The following is a 19,768-nucleotide window of genomic DNA, read 5'->3' as shown; positions in this document are numbered from 1 at the left end:
CATCCTGGGTGTGAAGTGGTATCTCATGGTGGTTTTTGTTTCCATTTCCCTGATGACTAATGATATTAAGCATCTTTTCACGTGCTTATTGGCCATTTGTGGCTCTTTGGAGAAATGACTAAACAAGTCCTTTACCCATTTTGAATTAGGTTGTTTGTGTTTGTTGTTGTTGCCTTGTAGAAGTTTTTTCAAAAATATATTATGGATATTAACCCATAATCAGATCATGATTTGCAAATACTTTCTCCCATTCTGTGGGTTGTCATTTCACTCTCTTGGTAGGGTCTTTGGGTGTACAGAACTTGTAAATTATGATGAAGTAGAATTTCTTTTTTTCTTCTATTGCCTCTGCTTTTGATATCGTATCCAATAAGTCATTGCCAAATCCGATGTCATGAAGTTTTCTCTTATGTTTTCTTCTAAGAATTTTATAGTTTTAGCTCTTATGTTGAGGTCTTTAATTCTTACTAAGTTAATTTTTATGTGTAGTCTAAGGTTAGGATCCAACTTCATTCTTTTGCATGTGGATATCCAGTTTTCCCAGCATAATTTGTTGGAAAAACTGCCCTTTCCCCACCGAGTGGTCTCAGCACCTTCACTGAAAGTCAGTTGACCATATATGTGAAAGTTATTTCTGGGCTTGTTGGTTTTTATGTCTGTCCTCACTCCAGTATCACACTGTTTTGATTTATAGTAGCTTTACAGTAAGTTTTGAAATCAGAAAGTGTGAGTCCTCCAACTTTGTTCTTTTTCAAGATTGAGTTGGTTATCCAGGGTTCCTTGAGATTCCAAGGGTTTTAGGATGGGTTTTTTTATTTCTGCCAAAAATTCCATTGGGATTTTGATAGGGAATGCATTGAAGCTGCAGATTGCTTTGGGTAATGTTGTAATCTCAACAATATTATGTCTTCCGGTCCATGAACATAGATGGAAATGTCTTTCCATTTATTTATGTCTGCTTTGCTTTCTTTCAGCAGTGTTTTGTAGTTGTCATTACAAGTCTTTGGTTAAATTTATTCCCAAATACTTCATTCTTTTTGCTGTTGTTGTAAATGATACCGTTTTCTTGATTTCCTTTTCTCAGATGGTTCAGCTAGTGTATATGTATGCAACTGAATTTTGGGTGTGATTTTTGTATCCTGCAACCTTGCTGAATTTGTTTATTTTTTTGTTTATTATTAATTTTTTGCATGGAATCTTTAAGAGTTATAAGACCATGTTGTCAACAGATTATTTGGCTTGTTCTTTTCCAATTTGGCTGCCTTTTTATTTTTTTCTTGCCTAATTGCTATATATAGCTAGAACTTCCAATACTTTGTTGAATAGCAATTGCAGAAGTGGGCCGCCTTGTCTTGTTCCTGATCTTGAGGGCCTTTAACAGATTTTGTGTGGGCATAAGTTTGCATTATCTAAGTTTTCATTTCTCTAGAGCAGAAATGGGGGATGACTTAGCCCCGTAAGGGACATTTGGCAATGTCTAGAGACATTTTTGGTTGCCACAACCATTTTGGTTGATACAGAGGATTGTGGTGCTAGCATTTTAGCAGGAAGAGTTCAGGGATGATGCTATACATCCTAGAGTGCATAGGACAACTCCCCACAACAAAGAATTATTGAACTCCAAAAGTCAATAATGCCACTGTTGAAAAATCCTCGTCTAGGGTAAATACCCAGAAGTGAGATTGCTGGGTTATCAACTATGTTTAACTGGGTCATCAATTGTATGTTTAACTTTACAAGATACTCCAAAACCTTTTCCATAATGGCTGTACGATTTTGCACACCCATCAACTATTTATGAGAGTTTTAGTTGCTCCACTGGAGCATGCTTGGTCCTGCAGTTTTTTGGTTTTTTTAATTTAGACATTCTAACATGTAGGTAGTGGTATCTCATTGTAGTTTTAACATATATTTCCCTCATGGCAAATGATGTCAGACTCATTTTTGTGTGCTTATTCGGCATTTATGTATCTTCTTTGGTGGAGTATCTATCGGTTGGATCCTTTTGCCCAAGTTTTAATTGGGTTGTTTGTTTTCTTACTTTGGGTTTTAAGAGCTCTTTACCTATTCTGTGTACAAGTTACCTGATGGATATGTGACTTGCAAAAATTTTCTTTTGAGTGTGGAGCTTGCCTTTTCATTCTCTTCTGTCTTTTGCAAGCAAAGGTTTTAAATTTAATTAAGCCAAATTTATGTATTTGTTTTTATTTTTATTCCAGTATAGTTAACATACAGTGTTATATTAGTTTCAGATGTACAATATAGTGATTCAACATTTCCATACAACACCCACTGGTCATCACAGCAAGTGCCCTCCTTAATCCCCATCATCTGTTTAACCCTTCACCCCACCCACCTCCCCTCTGGTAACCATCAGTGTGTTCTCTATAGTTAAGAGTCTGTTTACTGTTTTGCCTCTCTTTCTTTTTTTTTCCCTTTGTTCATCTGTTTTGTTTCTTAAATTCCACATATGAGTGAAATTATATACTATTTGTCTTTCTCTGACTGACTTATTTCGCTTAGCATTATATTCTCTAGCTCCATCCATGTTGTTGCAAATGGCAAGGTTTCATTCTTTTTTATGGCCAAATAATATTCCTGTGTGTGTGTGTGTGTGTGTGTGTGTGTGTGTGTGTGTACCACATCTTCTTTATCCATTGATCAGTCAATGGACACTTGGGCTGCTTCCATAATTTGGCTATTGTTGATAATGCTGCTCTCAATGTTGGGGTGCATGTATCCCTTTGAATTCGTGTTTTTGTATTTTCTGGGGAAATACCCAGTCGTGCAATTACTGGATCATAGGGTAGTTCTACGTTTAACTATTTGAGGACCCTCCATACTGTTTTCCAGAGTGGCTGCACCAGATTGCATTCCCACCAACAGTGCAAGAGGGTTCCTTTTTCTCTATATCCTCGTCAACACCTGTTGTTTCTTGTGGGTTTGTTTTGTTTTTTTGTTTGTTTGTTTTGTAATCTCTACACCCAATGTGGGGCTTGAACTTACAACCCTGAGATCAAGAGTCGCATGCTCTACTGACTGAGGCAGCCAGGCGTCCCTATCTTGTGTTGTTGATTTTAACCATTCTGACAGGTGTGAGGGGATATCTCAGTGTAGTTTTGATTTGCATTTCCCTGATGATGAGTGATGTTGAGCATCTTTGTGTGTGTGTGTTAGCCATCTGGATGCCTTCTTTGGAAAAATGTCTGTTATGTCTTCTGCCGCATTTTTTAATTGGATCATTTGTTTTTTGGGTGTTGCGTTGTATAAGAAGTTCTTTATATATTTTGCAAATACCTTCTCCCATTCTGTAGGTTGCCTTTTAACCTTTTGATAGTTTCCTTCCCTGTGCAGAAGCCATTTATTTTGATGTAGTCCCAGTAGTTTATTTTTGTTTTTATTTCCCTTGCCTCAGGAGACACAGCTAGGAAAATGTTGCTACGGCCAGTGGTGGAGACATGACTGCCTGTTGATTAAGCCCAATTTATTGACTTTCCTCTCTCTCTCTCTCTATATATATATATATATATGGACTTTTTTCATTGATGGATTGTTATCATGTCAAAGAACTATTTGCCTAACCCTACTAGGTCATTGGGATTTTCTCATATTTTCTTCTAAAAGTATCATGTTTTTAGGTTTTATGTAAGGTCTGTAATCCATTTTGAGTTACTTTTTATATAAGGTATGAGATGGTGTTGAGGATGATTTTTTACATATGACTGTCCAAAATGTTCCTGTATCATTTATTGACAGGACAATCTTTTCTTCATTGACCTGCCTTTGCACTTTTGTAAAACATCATTTGGGCATATTTTTGTAGTCTTTATATTCTGATCCATGAATCTATGTGTCTATTATTTTGTCTATACCACAGTCTTGATTACTGAAGCTTTAGAGTAAATCTTAAAATGGGAAGCATATTTTCTCCAATCTCATTCTTGTTTAAAAATTTTTTTTGTTAATTCTGCCCCCTTTGCCTTTCCAGTTTTGGAAATAAGCTTGTCATTATCTAACAAAATAACCTGATGTGATTTTGATTGGAAATGTATTAAATGTATGAATAAATCTGAGGAGAATCGCTTCTCGGCCTTTTGGCTAAGACCAAGTGTGAATAAATTTGAGGAGAATTGACATCTTTACTATGCTGAATCTTCTAATTCATGAATACGTCATGTCTCCATTGATTCAGATTTTCTTTATTTCTTTCCTCAGATAACATATAGATGTTATCATGTTTTATTAGATTTCTACCTGTGTATTTCACCTTTTGGAGCTATTGTAAATGGCATTTTTGTAATTTCAGCTTTCAGTTGTCCATTGGCAGTATATACAAATATGATTGTTTTTTGTGTGTTAGCCTCATGTCCTGTGACCTTGCTAAATTCCCTTATTAAATATGGGAGGTTTATTTTCTTTAGATTTCCCTGGGGTTTTCTGTTTACATGATCATCTCATCTGTAAATACAGTGTTTTATTCCTTCCTTTTCAATCTGTATGCTCCTTCATTCTTTAACTTGCTTTATCACCAGCCTGACACTTTTAGTACAATGTTGAATACATGTGGTGAGATGAATCTCTTTGTCTCCATTTCAGGGGGAAATCATTCAGTCTTTCACTATTGAGTATGTTAGCTGTGGGTATTTTATAGTGATTCTTTATCAGGGTAAGAAAGTTCCCTTTTACTAGTTTTCTGAGAGGTTTTTTTTTTATCATGAATGGATGCTGGATTTTATCAAATGCTTTTCTGCATTTATTGATATGATCATTAATTTTCTTCTTTAGACTGTAAATATTGTGGACTACACTGGTTTATTTTTGAATATTGAATCAGTCTTGTATTCAGTGAATAAATCCCATTTGGTCATGGTGTAGTATTCTTTTTATGTATTGCTGGATTTGATTTGCTAACATTTTGTTGAGGATTCTGTATCCATGGTCACGATGGATATTGATCTGCAGGTTTTTCATAGTGTCTTTGCCTTGTTTTGTTATCAAGGTAATGTTGGAATCCTCAGGAAGTGTTCTCTTCTATTTTCTGGAATAGATTGTGTAGAATTAGTATTATTTATTCTTTAAGTTTTTTGGTAAATTTATCAGTAAAACCATGTGGGTGACTTCAATTTCTTTAATAGTTGCAGGACCATTAACATGATCTATGTAATCTTGGGTGAATTTTGGTTATTTGCCAGAAGCTTTATAGTTGTACCTTTCCCGGTTAGGTCTGCAATGCACCTGGAATTAACTTCTGTGTATGATTTGAGGTAGGAGTCAAGTTTCATTTTCCCTTAATGTGTTTCTCTAATTGATCTGTCACCATTTATTTAAAGTTACTGTAATTTGCCACTATCCTGCAGTGCTATCTTTGCCAGAAATCAAGTATCCGTGTGTGTATGGGTCTTTTTCTGGGCTCTCAAATCTGTTCCAGTGGTCTACGTGTCTATCTTTGGACAATACCACACTATGCTAGTTACTGTAGCTTGGTAAGTCTCAGTATCGAGGAAAATAGGTCTTCCTGCTTTGTTTATCTTCCTCCAGGTTTCTGTGGCTATTTTGGTCCTTTAGAAACAATTCACCAAATTCTACCAAAAATGAAATATTGTTCTTTGCAGGAAGGGTGGTCAAGACTATTTAATCCAACATTAGAAGTAAAACTACACTGGGGCGCCTGGCTGGCTCAGTTGGTGGAACATGCAGCTCTTGATCTCGGGGTTGTGAGTTCGAACCCCATGTAAGGTGTAAAGATTACTTAAAAACCCAATCTTAAACAAAAGGAAGTGGAACTACATTTGTTCTATTTTTTTTTAATTTGATGGGGAGCTTCAGTAGGCAAGCTACCATGAAAATCACAGACCACCACATCAAATATCTTAAAATGATAGAGAATATATTTTTGTAAAACAAAACTCACCTGACAAGAAAGGAAGGGGAGGGGCGCCTGGGTGGCTCAGTCGTTAAGCGTCTGCCTTCGGCTCAGGTCATGATCCCAGGGTCCTGGGATCGAGCCCCGCATCAGGCTCACTGCTCCGCGGGAAGCCTGCTTCTCCCTCTCCTATTCCCCCTGCTTGTATTCCCTCTCTCGCTGTGTCTCTCTCTGTCAAATAAATAAATAAAATCTTTAAAAAAAAAAAGAAAGGAAGGGGAATCTCTGGGACCAAAAATGTCAAGGAATTACAAATCCTGAGAATTGATACAAATTATAAACAATAGAATCAAATACAGAAGTAAGCCATTATTGGAAATAATTGGATTTTGAAAATAAAATAGTTATGTTTGATATATTTAAAGAAATAAGATAAGTTGAAAGTTGGACTAACAAGAGACTATTAAAAAATGACCAGGGGCGCCTGGGTGGCTCGACTTGGTGAAACGTCTGCCTTCTGCTCAGGTCATGATCCCGGGGTCCCATGTTGGGCTCCCTGCTCAGCAGGGAGCCTGCTTCTCCCTCTCCCGCTCCTCCTGTTTGTGTTCTCTCTCTCGCCGCCTGTCTGTCAAATAAATAAATAAAATCTTTTTAAAAAAATGACCAGGCAGAGGAGAAAAGACCATTTAGAACTTCTAGAAATAAAAATTGGGATGAAATTAGAAACTCAGTGGGGGCGCCTAGGTGGCTCAGTCTGTTAAGCATCTGCCTTTGGCTCAGGTCATGATTTCAGGGTCCTGGGATTGAGCCCCGCAACCAGCTCCCTGCTCAGTGGGGAGCCTGCTTCTCCCTCTGCCCCACCCCCCTGCTCATTCTCTCTCTCTCAATAAATAAATAAAATCTTAAAAAAAAAAAAAAGAAATTAGAAACTCAATGGATGGGTTGAGCAGATTAAACCCAAAGAAGGATTTAGTGAACTGGAAGATCGTTGTGAAGAAGGTACTAGTAAATCAGGACAAGGAGATAAAAGCGTAGAGAAATTTGAGACATGGAAGATAGTATGAGAAGATCAAACATTTGTCTAGAGTTCTAGAAGGAGATAATAAAAAAGATGGAGAAACGATATGTAAAGGGATAATGGCAGAGTTTCTCACGATGCATGAAAGATACTAGTCCTCAGTCTGAAGACTCACGAGCAATTTAATGTAGTCATATGTTAGTGGTAGAATGTAAATGGTGGGGATATGGGTGTTCACAGTATATTTTCTTCAATTTGGCTGATTATTAGGACATTTTCTTTTTTTTATAATTTTTTTTTTTTTTTAAGATTTTATTTATTTGAGAGAGAGAGCGAGAAACACCATGAGAGGGGATAGGGTCAGAGGGAGAAGCAGGCTCCCCGCCGAACCGGGAGTCCGATGTGGGACTCGATCCCAGGACTCCGGGACCATGACCCGAGCCGAAGGCAGTCGCCCAACCAACTGAGCCACCCAGGCGCCCAGGACATTTTCATAATAATAAATTGAAAAAAATTAACCCCACAAAGGGAAAATGAATAAAGGCAAGAACAGAAATGAACAAAATAACAAAATTAGAGAGGATCAACGCTGACCTAATTGGCTCTTTAAAAACTAAAATTAGGGGCGCCTGGATGGCTCAGTCCATTAATCGTCTGCCTTTGGTTCAGGTCGTGATCCCAGGGTCCTGGGATTGAGTCCCGCGTCAGGCTCCCTGCTCAGCGGGGAGCCTGCTTCTCCCTCTGCTGTTCCCCTGCTTGTGCTCTCTCTGTCAAATAAATAAAATCTTTAAAAAAAAAAATAAAGACTAAAATTGAACATAACTAATCAAGAAAAAGCAATGGATACAAATAAACAATATTAAAAATGTAAAGGAGGTAATAATTGCAAATATGCCAGAGATTGATGATAAGAGAAAATTTTGAACTCCATGCCAGTGAATTTGACAACTTTGGTGAAAATAGGCAAATTACCAGAGAATATCCAAAAACACATTCAAGTAGAAATAGAAAACCTGAATGATTATATAACTACTAGAGAAACTGAATCAGTAGGGAAAATTCTACTACAAAGGATCATGAGGCCCAAACAATTGTACACACACTTTCTACCAAAAGGAAGAGATCATTACAATCTTATACAAATGCCTCCAGGGAATAGAAAAAGAGGAAATATTACCCACCTTATTTTATAAGGCTAAAATAACATGATACAAATAGCGATAACATAAGTACAAAATTATAGACCAATTTTACTCATTGACACAGATTAAAATATCCTAAAGAAGAATATGTCCAACCAAATTTTGCACACAAATGTTCATAGCAGCACTTTTTTTTTATTTGACAGAGAGAGCACAAGTAGGCGGAATGGCAGGCAGAGGGAGAGGGAGAGGCAGGCTCCCTGCCGAGCAGGGATCTCAACGTGGGGCTCGATCCCAGGACCCCGGGATCATGAACTGAGCCAAAGGCAGTCGCTTAACCGACTGAGCCACCCAGGCGTCCCTAATTTATTTATTTTTGTTCTGGCATTTTATCAATATAGCCGTTGTAATAGAATTTACCATCTTGGGTAAAATTGACCATCCAGTTAATCCAGGTACTTGGTGGGCCCTTTCAATATGCAGCGTCAGGTGTTACTTTATCTGTGGACTTTTTCTTGGATTATAGTTTTGGGTTTTTTTTATTCATTTGAGACACAGAGATACAGAGAGAGAGAGAGCATGAGCAAGGGGAGAGGCAGAGGGAGAGGGAGAAGCAGGCTCCCCGCTGAGCAGGAGCCCAATGCGGGGCTCGATCCCAGGACCCTGGGATCATGACCTGAGCCGAAGGCAGACACTTAACCATCTGAGCCACCCAGGCGCCCCAGATTATAGTTTTTAATATTAGTACTATACCATTGTTTGGTTTTCCTTCTATGAGGAATCTAATAATAAATATGTATACTGCATCTTGTTTGCCTGTCTTCTATTTCAACCATTTTTTTTCTGTGATACTTTTTCTTTTTTATTCTCTTAGCTGTTTTCTGGCATTTCTTCAATGGCATTTATTGAATTTTCACTTGAATCTTTTTCCCTGGGAATCTTGTGACTTAGGCTTCAACTCTGAGACTGGTTTTATCTTTCTCTTCACTTTTTTCCCTGAGTACAGTCATTCAATTCTTATTTCATTATGTCTATTTCTTCAACCATTTCTGTCCTTTGTTTTAATTATTTATTTATTTATTTATTTATTTATTTGAGAGAGAGAGAGCACGAGCTGGGGAGGAGCAGAGGGAGAAGCAGACTCCCCGCTGAGCATGGAGCCCCATGCTGGGCTCAATGCCAAAACCCTGAGATCATGACCTGAGCCAAAATCAAGAGTCAGACAGTTAAACGACTGAGCCACCCAGGTGCCCCTATCCTTTGTTGTTGTTGTTGTTTTAAGATTTTATTTATTTATTTGACAGAGAGAGAGTGAGCACAAGTAGGGGGAGTGGCAGGCAGAGGGAGAAGCAGGCTTCCCGCCAAGCCGGGAGCCCGACGCAGGGCTCAATCCCAGGCCCCTGGGATCATGACCTGAGCCAAAGGCAGATGCTTAACTGAGTGAGCCACCCAGGCGCCCCAGCAGCACTTTCTTAATAGCCAAAAAGTGAAAACAGCCCAAATGTTCATCAGCTGTTGACTTGGTAAATAAAACATGGTATAGCCATCCAATGGAATGCTATGCAGCCATGCAATGAAACAACATTTGTGAACCTTGGAAACAGTATGCTGAGTGAAAGGAAGCCAGTCCTCTCAGAAGACCACATACTGTATGATTGCATTTGTATGGAATGGCTAGAATAACAAGTCTTTAGAGACAGAAAATAGATTAGTGGTGGTTGCCTAGAGCTTGGGGAGATGGTGAGACTGGGGGTGACAGCAAGGGGTGCAGGATTTCTTTTTGGGGTGATGAAAATATTCTAAAATTAATTGAGACAATGATTGTGCAAATATGGGCATATGCTAAGCACCGCTTTAAATGGGAGAATTGTATGGTCTGGAATTATAGCTCGATAAAGTTGTTAGAAAAGAAGCCCTAAAGAAGATTTTAGCAAAATAAATCCAGCACTATGAAAAGCTGAGAATATACACAAATAAGTTGAACTTATCCCAGGTATACAAAGTGGGTTTAACATCTCAGATTCTGTTCTTGGACATCTCCGTAAAGATGGCAGATTGACCACAAGCTTCTGTTTTCCCTCCATCCCAAAACAGCCTCTAAAATGCCAGTAAAGGGATTTGTTAAAGGCATAAACCCGTAAGGGCGTAGAGAATTAAAGAAGATAATAGCAGTGGTACTGGAAAGTGGAAAGCAGATGGATGTGTGGTAAATGACTTATCAGACCCACGAATACACCTAAATACACCGGGGTAGGGGGGTAGGCAGAATATATTACAGAATACCAAAAGGTTCAGGACTTGTCCGTGGCACATAGTTCTGGAAGTGGGGCTGAAGGGAAAGGAAAAGAAGAGGTAGTGGTCCAAAGTCCGCCTAAGCAGCAGGTAAATCTCAAAATGCCCCTCCCTCACTGCATGGTGGTGGACCTCTATGACTTCCCGTCTCTACAGAAAAGTTGAAGTATAGTCTCTGGAGAGAGTAAAACAAGGGTTCTCTGGACTGGTGGGGGGAGACATTAGACCCATATGACCAAGAATACTATACTAAACACGAGGTGATGAGGTAAATATGCCTAATGGATATGAGAACCATTCCCGAACCTTTTCCCTAGCCCCTCTTTTCCACAATGTTGACAATCAGACCTTTCCATTTGAGTCCTGGAGATCGGAAGATAGTTCTCTGGGCTATTTGAGCAGCCCGAGGAAGACCTAGGTCCTGACATTGAGGGTTACCCAAGTAAACCATCCAGTAAGATCCCCCTGAAGTGAACCCCGCAGTTGAGAAGTACCACCAATGTACTCAAAGCTTCCAGTCAACTTTAGGGTCTCTGGCTCTTAAATATGAGCAGACAGCCAATGATTTCATCAGACCTTTCTGGAAAGCTCTGGCATGAAGGGTAGAGACCAAAACAGATCAGAGGAAACAAAAACTGTGCCAGAAGGGGAAACGTTTTTTAAAAATCTATTATTACCCTTTTTTTAAGCTTTAAGTTTAATTCCAGTTAGTTAGCATACAGTGTTATATTGGTTTTTCAGAGTACAATATAGCGATTCAAACTTCCCTACAATACCCTGTGTTCATTGCAACAAGTGCACTCCTTAATATTTTCTGAGAGATGAGCCATAACAACTATAAATTAAAAGAATCTTTTAAGTCAGTCAAGACATTAACATATTAAAGGAAAAAATGACGTGATTATCTCAGATGCAGAACAAGTATTTGATAGAACTCAACATCTATTCACATATGGGAACTTAATATGTGACTAGAGGTTGCATCACAGGAGAAAGGATGGCTATCCATGTGGGGTAAAAACAACAAAAAAGGAATGGATTGTATCCCTATTTCTTTTCTTTTTTTTTTTTAAAGATTTTATTTATTTATTTGACAGAGAGAGACACAGCGAGAGAGGGAACACAAGCAGGGCAAGTGGGAGAGGGAGAAGCAGGCTTCCCGCCGAGCAGGCAGCCCGATGCGGGGCTCGATCCCAGGACCCTGGGATCATGACCTGAGCCGAAGGCAGACGCTTAACGACTGAGCCACCCAGGCGCCCCTGTATCCCTATTTCACCACCATAGGTTAAAATCAGCTCAGGCTACATTATTACTTAAATGTGAAGGGCAAAACTTTATAATTTTAGGAGAAAATATGGGGCAACAAGTTACGACCTCAGCATCGGAAGGATTCCTTAAAATACAAAAACAAGCCACTCAGGAAAATATTACATTAAAAGTGGGAATGACTCTTCATTTAGAAAATATCATAGGGGCACCTGGGTGGCTCAGTCGATTAAGCGTCTGCCTTCGGCTCAGGTCATGATCCCAGGGTCCTGGGATCGAGCCCCACATCGGGCTCCCTGCTCCGCGGGAAGCCTGCTTCTCCCTCTCCCCCTCCCCCTGCTTGTGTTCTCTCCCTCGCTGTGTCTCTCTGTCAAATAAATAAATAAAATCTTAAAAAAAAAAAAGAAATAGTTTGGTGATAGTAAAGTCGGAGATAAAAGTTCAAAACAGGCAAAACTAAAGTATGTGATTTAAGGGTACTTACACACTGTCAAAACCGTATTTGAAAAGAGTGGTAAAGGCAAAATTCAATATAGTGCTTAGTCTCTGGTGAGGAGAGAAGGAGGTCGTAGAAGGGCAACAGGTGCTTCTGAGGCTGAGTGGGGAGTCCACGGGTGTGTGTCTGAGTGCATCTGGGGCAACTTTACTAGAACTTTAATAAATGGAATTGATCTTTTGGGGATTTAGTCTCTAAGGTATCTTGGGCCTGTCATATCCTTAAAACAGTTTCTTCTTGAGGGAGATTTTGGCCAACTGTTTCCGTGGTGAATAAAGGTATAGCTTTGTGTGAAAGCTGAATTGTCTATATTGTATTTCAGACAGGGAGGCTGCTCTGTGCAGTTCTCATTGTGATCTGATGGCCGATGCTCAAGTGGAGATGTGACTCGCCCTCCTTCCCTTGGGCAGCCCGGCCAGATATCCTTAACCTGAGTCCTGTGATGTTGGTTTCTAGAATCACAGAACAGCCAACTCCCTAAGCAGCGGTGCTCTGACATGGACAAAGAAATTCAGCTTGGATTATTTAGCTCTGGACTTCAATTCAGCATCACCAGCCCCTATACAGCAGGTAGGAAGTACCTTGTGTCTGAGAATTCCCAGGAGATTCCTTTTCTGTTTAGATTTTCTGATGATTCAACCATGCATGTTCTCTTTGGAAGGTCTTAAATATACCGATATGTATTGGCGTAGGAGGGGTCTGCTTAGGGAAGAAGGAATGGCGTAGTTTGGTTAGACTCTGGGGAGCTCTCAGTTGGAAATGGCACCCCTCAGTAAAGAGCCTCAAATGCCAGGCTGGGCAGTTTTGACGCCTTTATATAGTATTCTCACCTGTAAAGTGGGGACCAGAAGTAATAGCATCGACATCGAGGCCTGTCGTGAGAATGAAAGGAGTTAATACATGTAAGCGACCCTGGCTGGTCACCCACTACACAGTGTAAGCCACGGAATGAATGATGGTAAGCAGCGCAAAACAGCTAAATATTTTCGAGCAAGGGGTGGTTGTAATCTAAAATGTGCTGAACGATATATATTGTTTGATGAGAGAAGCAATTTAGCTGAACAGGATATACAGTATGACTCCATTTTGTGTGTGTGCGCAAGAAAAAAATCTGGAAGATTTCCCTTTCCTTTTGCCAAATGAACTCCCACTTCTCCTTTACCTTTAATTTCATTCCCCAAACCTGAACTGATATTCCAGAAAAACCAGTCAGAAGGGGTAGACCAACAAGTACAAAAGGTGCCTCCGTCAGTTTTGGTGCAGGGCTCTGCAGTCAAGACCGACAGCCCCCAGGCTTGGTGGCTTGCAACTGCCAAGGCCTTTTCCATTATTGCCCACAGACCCGTTGGCTGCAGGCCAGGTCATCTTCCATCCAGGGCCCAGGAGAAGCAGCCCCCCCAGCTGAGGCACGCTGGTCTCGTGGCAGAATCACGTGCTAGGTCTTTTCCCTTTCGGGTCAGCATGTGTCACCTCCACTCACGTTATATTGGTCAGAGCGGGCCGAATGGCTAGAGCGAAGTTGAAGGGAGCCCAGGAAAAGAGATATTTAACCATCTACCCAAAGTGTAAGGATTCTGCAGGGAATGACCCAGGAGGAAGGGGCAGCAAATATTTAACGACGCTGTAATCTACCCCAAAAGGACTGACATTTTCCTGATTTTTTTTTTATTCAATGTAATGAAAACCTTTTTGTTCTCCCCCTTTAGAAACTTCTCCTTTCAGAAGAGCAAAGAGTCGACTATGTCCAGGTGGATGAGCAGAAGACCCAGGCCCTCCAGAGCACAAAGCAGGAGTGGACGGATGAGAGGCAATCTAAAGTGTGAGACATGTGCTTGGGCCGTGTATGGGGCAGGGAAGCTCAGGGCTTGCTCTGAGTTTTTTTGCCAGAATTGCACCAATGGTCAATGCAGATCAAGATCCAGAGAGAATCTGTAATTTCTGTGGGCTTGGCAAGAACCTTGGGGAGAGAGGATGTATTTGTACACACTGAATGGGGAGGAGGAGGAGGTAGTTTCCCAGCCCCCGCCCCCACCCCCACCCGTCTCGGCAGTGGCCTTCCCCAGCCATGCTAGCCCAGAGCCTCCGGGATGCTTGGAGTTGGCTCCGCAGACAGGAGAGGCAACGATGGAGGATTCCAGAGCCACGGACTGTAATGTAGAAAATTCCATTCATTCCGGCAGGGTAGGATCAATAAAAACAAGACTTGGGAGCATATTTTCCCCAGAGTTTGGTTGAGAATCTCTCCAGCGGGGCATTGGGAGTTCAGATCAGAGCCAGTATTTCCCACCAGAATCATTTGACTCTCATGCTTGAAAATTCTGACCTCTCTTCTGTGCTTCCTGGGTCACAAACTATACTGGCAGAGAGGCTCCTGGAGACCATCTTGCCCCAGCCCCTGAAGACCTGATTGAGGGGATCAAACCCAGAGATGGTGGCAGAATCTGCATTCCTTACTCAAAGAGTCCAACAGACAAATCATTTCTATCCCCAGAGAAAGACAATTCAAGTGACAGGGGCAGTCAGTCCCGGGCTCTGTGATAAGCACATCAGATGATACTGGGACTTGCATTGCCACCGGCCTTTCTCGGCATGTTTTCACATGCATCATCTCATCTCTTTCCTAAAAAACCTCAGAAGCTAGGCTTGGCAGAGATTGTTGCCCCCACTTGGAAGAAAAGAAAACCGAGAACCAGAAGAAGGAACACTGCCTAAGGTCCCTCACAGAGCCAAAACCCAGAGTGAGGCCTAGAATAGAGTTGGCCTGGCTGCCCATCGCAGGCTCATTCCACCATCTTACACTGCCTCAGAGGATTTTGATGAAATCTATCAGTTTGGTCACCCTTGGAGACATGAGGAACCCGTGCAGACACGAGATGAGTCATCATCTCCTCTCCCTTTCATAGGATTTTGAGCAGGTGCTTTCTTACTTGAAAGGTATGCATGTCAAGCCAGGTTTTCTTTGTGTGGTGTTCAAATGGGAAACTCTCACATAATCAGTAGTTACCATTAGAAATACCTCTTGACGATCACTGTGAAATCCGTTCTTGGATTGCGTGGTACCCTTGCAGTGTGTTTCCCGTGAGCTGGCTAGTGCTGATGGAAGAATTTTTTGTCACCTCGGGAAGGCACGAATCGTCCCTGGCTGTCTTATGCTGGACCCAAGCTTTTGAGTGATAGACAGTTATGACCAGAAAACAAACACAACACGACAAAACAAAAAACAATACGTTCCATCTTCAAATTTCCCGATGAATTTTTCCCTTCTGTTTTAGCAACGACTAAATCCTGAGAGCAAACAGTCCCACTCTGTCGTGAAGGCATCGTGTCACCCCTTCTTTGATGGGGCACTGGGGCCCAGGGGACCCAGACAAAAGTCTCAGTCGGGCACAGGGTTTTATTTAATGGCCCTTCTTGATTGTTCTGAGCACCTGCAGCCAGAAGACAAATTGAACACCTGGGAAGTAAGCGGATACTGGTCCACCATTCTGCCTGGCTTTGTGTCTTGTAGGAGGATGGATTGACTAGGCAGGCAGGTTGATGACAGGGCCAGTCGGGGCAGTTGTAGGCTTTGCTATAGGGTTTTCGGGTTTCAAACTGCCCCAAAGGTAAGTAAATGTCAGTCTTGGCTTTTCAGACCATTAAAGAAGTACTTCTGACGTTCAAAGCAGCAGGACCTGGTGGCCTCATTTTCTTCCCGGAAGAGAGTGGGGGGAAATTGTTGAATGCTTTAAATGATGTAAGAGTCCTTCATGAGCCGGGGCGGAGAAATGAGAGGTCCCTGCAGCCCACACCATGACACAACACACAGGTCGGAGCCTGTAAGGAGCTGCCTTCTTCCCTGTGTGACTTGCGAAGAGTCACAGAGCCTCAGGCAAGAGGCCAGGGCTGTCAGTTCTAGATGGTACCTGCCTTTGGGGCAGGGGGCACCTGTGTTTAGATTCCCGATTACCTGACAGGGGCTGGTGCAGAAAAGTTATATGCCCAAGGGCCAAGAACAACCCCAGACTGAAGACAGATCAGAAAAGAAACTACAGCTGAAATTGTCAGTAGTGAAATGGCAGCCGATTGCCCACACCCAAAACCTCTTTCTACAGAATATTTCCTGGAAGGAGTGACACACTCGACAGTGTGACTGTTGGGGAGCAATTAATTAGGGATTTTACAAAAAGGATGCCTTTCACGCTCCTTCCCAGGGTGTGTGTGATTATGTCCCGCTTTGATAAGGCTGCTAATGGATGGTTACCCAAAAGCACGAGGACTCAGGGATACGACGTAGAGGTAACTTTGAGCTGACAGCAGCGCATGCTCCTGAGAGGCACCGTAGGTCAGAACGGTGCCGGCCAAATCCTGCTTTCCTGCGGAGGTAATGCAGGCGTAACGGGGCTACAAATCTGACCGGGGCTGAGGTTTGGGGTTGTTTGAAAATGGAAATGATCCCAGATGGCATTCCGGGTCAAGTGGACACGGCATGTGCGGACGCTGCACCGGGTGCCCTCTCCCAGAAGCCAGCGGGACAGCGCAGACATCGATCCCACGGTTTTCCGTAGTTCCTTTTTGCTTTATTCCATCTCGTTTCGTTAGGAAATTCCTGCACATCGGGTTGTGCAGTGCAGAAGGGTTTCAAGCCTGCAAGTCCCTAAGGCCACAAGCCCAGGCACTTTGGGAGTTAAGCTTTCCTTGGGGAGGGAAGAGCTCCAAGGCACAGAATCATCCTGTGGAAGTCCGTGTCCAGGCCTCTCCCTTAGAGCAAGGATTCGCTGAACTGTGACCTTTAGATCTGAGTCAGACTGAAGGCTCCCCTCAGGCCTGACTTCTCCTCTCGAGGCCTTCTCGGTCCTTGTTAATACCATCCTTGTACCGATAATCATGCTGATGTTAAAAAATTCATTATGTTCTTACTGTTTCATTTCTGGCATTAATAAAAGTCTTATAAGGGGGAATCATACTCACGCTCTCTCTTATTTGTTTAAAGTGAGGACATCCGATGTAAGTGCAGAACACACTTGGAAAGGCGAGTATGTGAACGTAGGCCCCCATTGCCATTTGCAAGCACAGCAAACCTAACCGAACTCGCAGGGAATCACCAAATGCACGGTCTTTTGCTGCGAACAGTTGAGCACTGCTCCGCCGAACCGCACCTTGACACCCCTTTTCTTCATCGGAAACGAACTGCAGTAATTGGCAAAGTCCGTGACCCTCCCTGATCTTCCTCATCACGGACCTTAAAAAGCCGCAGCTCCAGCCTGCCTCTCCCCAGCAGAAGTGTCCTGGGCCACCACCCTCTCTCCATGGCTGAGGCTCCCAGCTGCTCTGGATACTGGGTCAGGGGCCTCTCTACGCCGTGAAGCAAGGAAGGGACAACCGGAGTGGTGGGGGCTCAGGCTTGGGGCAGCAGGCCAAAGGCAGAGCGAGGAGAAGAAGCCACATGAAATTACTTGCCCCTGAGAAGTACGGGGCTGAGCTCGTGAATGCTTTTTCCCAGCACACCCCGGCCCGAGCCCCTGACCCAGAGAAGAGCAGGTTGGCCCACAGGGCTGGTGCTCTCTGGGACAGGCCCCCTAGGACCCAGCCATCATGCTGTGAGGAAGCCTGCACCACATGGAAAGGAACCGAGGCCATTGGCCCGTAGACTGCGGGACTGAGGCCTCTTGGAAGCAGATTCTCAGAGCCCGACACTCAGCCACGGCCGGCGCCATGCCGTGGAGCACACGCGAGCCTGACCCCCGGGGACTGCCCAAGCAGGAGCTGTGGGCACCAACCAACTGGCTGGTTTAAGTCACTAGGTTTGGGTGTGGCTGTTAGGTAACTGTAGTTACTAGACCACCAACCCAAGACAGCGGAGACAGGAATTGAAAATACTAAAGTTGTACATTCTACTGTATTAGAAGGTAGTGAATGGCATGGAAAATAAAAGGCAGTGGGAAAGGAATTGCCTGTGTGTGGCTCTGTGGGGGGCCAGCTGCTTGAGGAAGTAGGGTGAGAATATGAGCTTTGGGAAGACTTGAAGGACATGAGGGAGTAAGCCAGGAGCTGCAGGTGACCAAACACTCACGGCAGGGAGAACAGACCGCAGGGCCCTAATTCAGAAAACCTAGAATGTTGAAGGCACAGCCAAGAAGCTTTGTTGGTCAATGTTAAGACCTTTGCTTATGTTCTGGGTGAGAATGGAGCCAGTGAAGGGAATTGAGCAGTGGAGACACATGATCTGACTCAACATTTTGAAAGCAAGAATCACTGTAGCTTCTCTGTTCAGAGAACAGAGTGTAAGAGGTTAACACTAGAATCAGGGAGAGCAGGTGGCAGATTACTGCATTCACACCTGCCAGAAGACAGCTGCCTGGACCCCCACAGGGGTATCAATAGAAGGCGTGAGATGGCGTATTCTAAACAGTTGGAATAGAAACAATCTGCTGAAGAATTGGACGGGTGCCAGGAGATGAAGAGGAGTCAAGAAGGATTCTGGGGGTTTTCCCTAAGCAACTTGAAGATTGAGCTCAACATCCCAAACAAAAGTTAGAAAGACTGGGTGAAAAAGTCTTCTAGGGATCAGGAGCCAGAGACCCAAAGCTTTTCAGAACCACCAAGACCTACCCTGGAAAAGGGGAAAGACTTGGGGTACCCAGTGGCTCAGTCAGTGAAGCCTCTGCCTTGGTCTCAGGTCATGATCCTGGGGTCCTGAGATCAAGCCCACGTTGGGCTCCCTGCTCAACGGGGAATCTCCTCCCTCTTCCTCTCCTTCTGTGATCTCTCTCTCTCTCAAATAAATAAAATCTTTAAAAAAAAAAGAAAAGAAAAAATGAGAAAGACTTTGTAAAAGCTCAGATCCATTTTTGGATGCGTGGGAGAGTTGCTGCTAAGTTAGATAGGATTGGACTTGGGAAGGTTAAGCTAAGTAGAGATGTCTATTTGGCAGGTGGATATAGGAGTCTGGAGTGTGGGGAAATGTCTGGGGTGGAGATACCAAACTGTGAGCCAGGACACGGCCCCGAAAGCCCTGAGCCTGCACGAGCTCACCAAGGGCGGCCGAGAGCGGCGGCCCACGCACCGAGCCCTGGGGCCCTGGGACACTCGGAGGTGGCAGAGGAGAGAGGGAGCCGGCAGCGGAGACTGAAGAGGGGCGGCCAGGGCTCTGGGAGGGACCCCGAGAGTGCAGGTGCACGGTGACCTCCCGGTACGGGAATGAGCCGTGCCCACGCGCGCACGCACGCACGCACCCGGGAGGGGTGGTCAGGGAGGAGGGAGTGATGCGCCCCCGCCGGGGGCTGCTGACGGTCACGGGGCTGGGGGGGGGGGGCGGCCAGAGAGGAAGGGGTGCGCCGAGGCGCGAGGGAGGGCAGAGCTCAAGCTGGGGAGGAGGGCTTTGCCCCGAAGGCACCGGCCCCTCCTCGCCAGCCCAGCGCGGGGGGGACCCTCCTCCCCCAGGTTCTCAGCGCTCTGGAGCGAGATGCCTCTTGTCGGAAGCATAAGTTGCGACAGAAACTGGAACAGATCATCAGCCTCGTGTCCAGCAACCCCTAAGGGTGGCGGAACCGGTGAGGAGGAGGGGGCGTCTCAGTCCTGAGCTGTCCTCTGGGCTGAGCCCCGGATCCGGGGGGCAGGGGGGCGGGGGCCGGGGGGGTCACCGGGCCGATATGCCCCCCGGCACACCTGGGCCCCATTCATTAGTGCCTTCCTCTGGGCCCTGCGTGGGG

General features: G+C 43.9%; 1 protein-coding gene across 5 annotated transcripts in view; it reads left to right on the top strand.

Annotated features, from left to right (window-relative positions):
- GAB3 (GRB2 associated binding protein 3) overlaps positions 1–18,923 on the top strand; it is a 95,246-nt gene extending 76,323 nt beyond the window's left edge. For 2 of the 5 annotated variants that reach the window (XM_045884536.3, XM_064574771.1), the window contains exons 9-10: positions 12,534–12,647; positions 13,784–17,191. In XM_045884536.3, the coding sequence (XP_045740492.1) occupies positions 12,534–12,647; positions 13,784–13,900 (231 nt within the window). In that variant the 3' untranslated portion in view covers positions 13,901–17,191. Of the gene's footprint in view, positions 1–12,533; positions 12,648–13,783 lie in introns of all 5 variants that reach the window. The other 3 variants (XR_010406288.1, XM_064574770.1, XM_064574769.1) reach the window with 3 other exon arrangements.
- The last annotated feature ends 845 nt before the right edge of the window (positions 18,924–19,768 follow it).

Source organism: Mirounga angustirostris, unplaced genomic scaffold (assembly GCF_029215605.1).
Source record: "Mirounga angustirostris isolate CCGP_5_RB_7025 unplaced genomic scaffold, mMirAng1.0.hap1 SCAF_11, whole genome shotgun sequence".
Taxonomy (NCBI): Eukaryota; Metazoa; Chordata; class Mammalia; order Carnivora; family Phocidae; genus Mirounga; species Mirounga angustirostris.
This window is presented reverse-complemented; position numbering and strand designations above follow the sequence as displayed.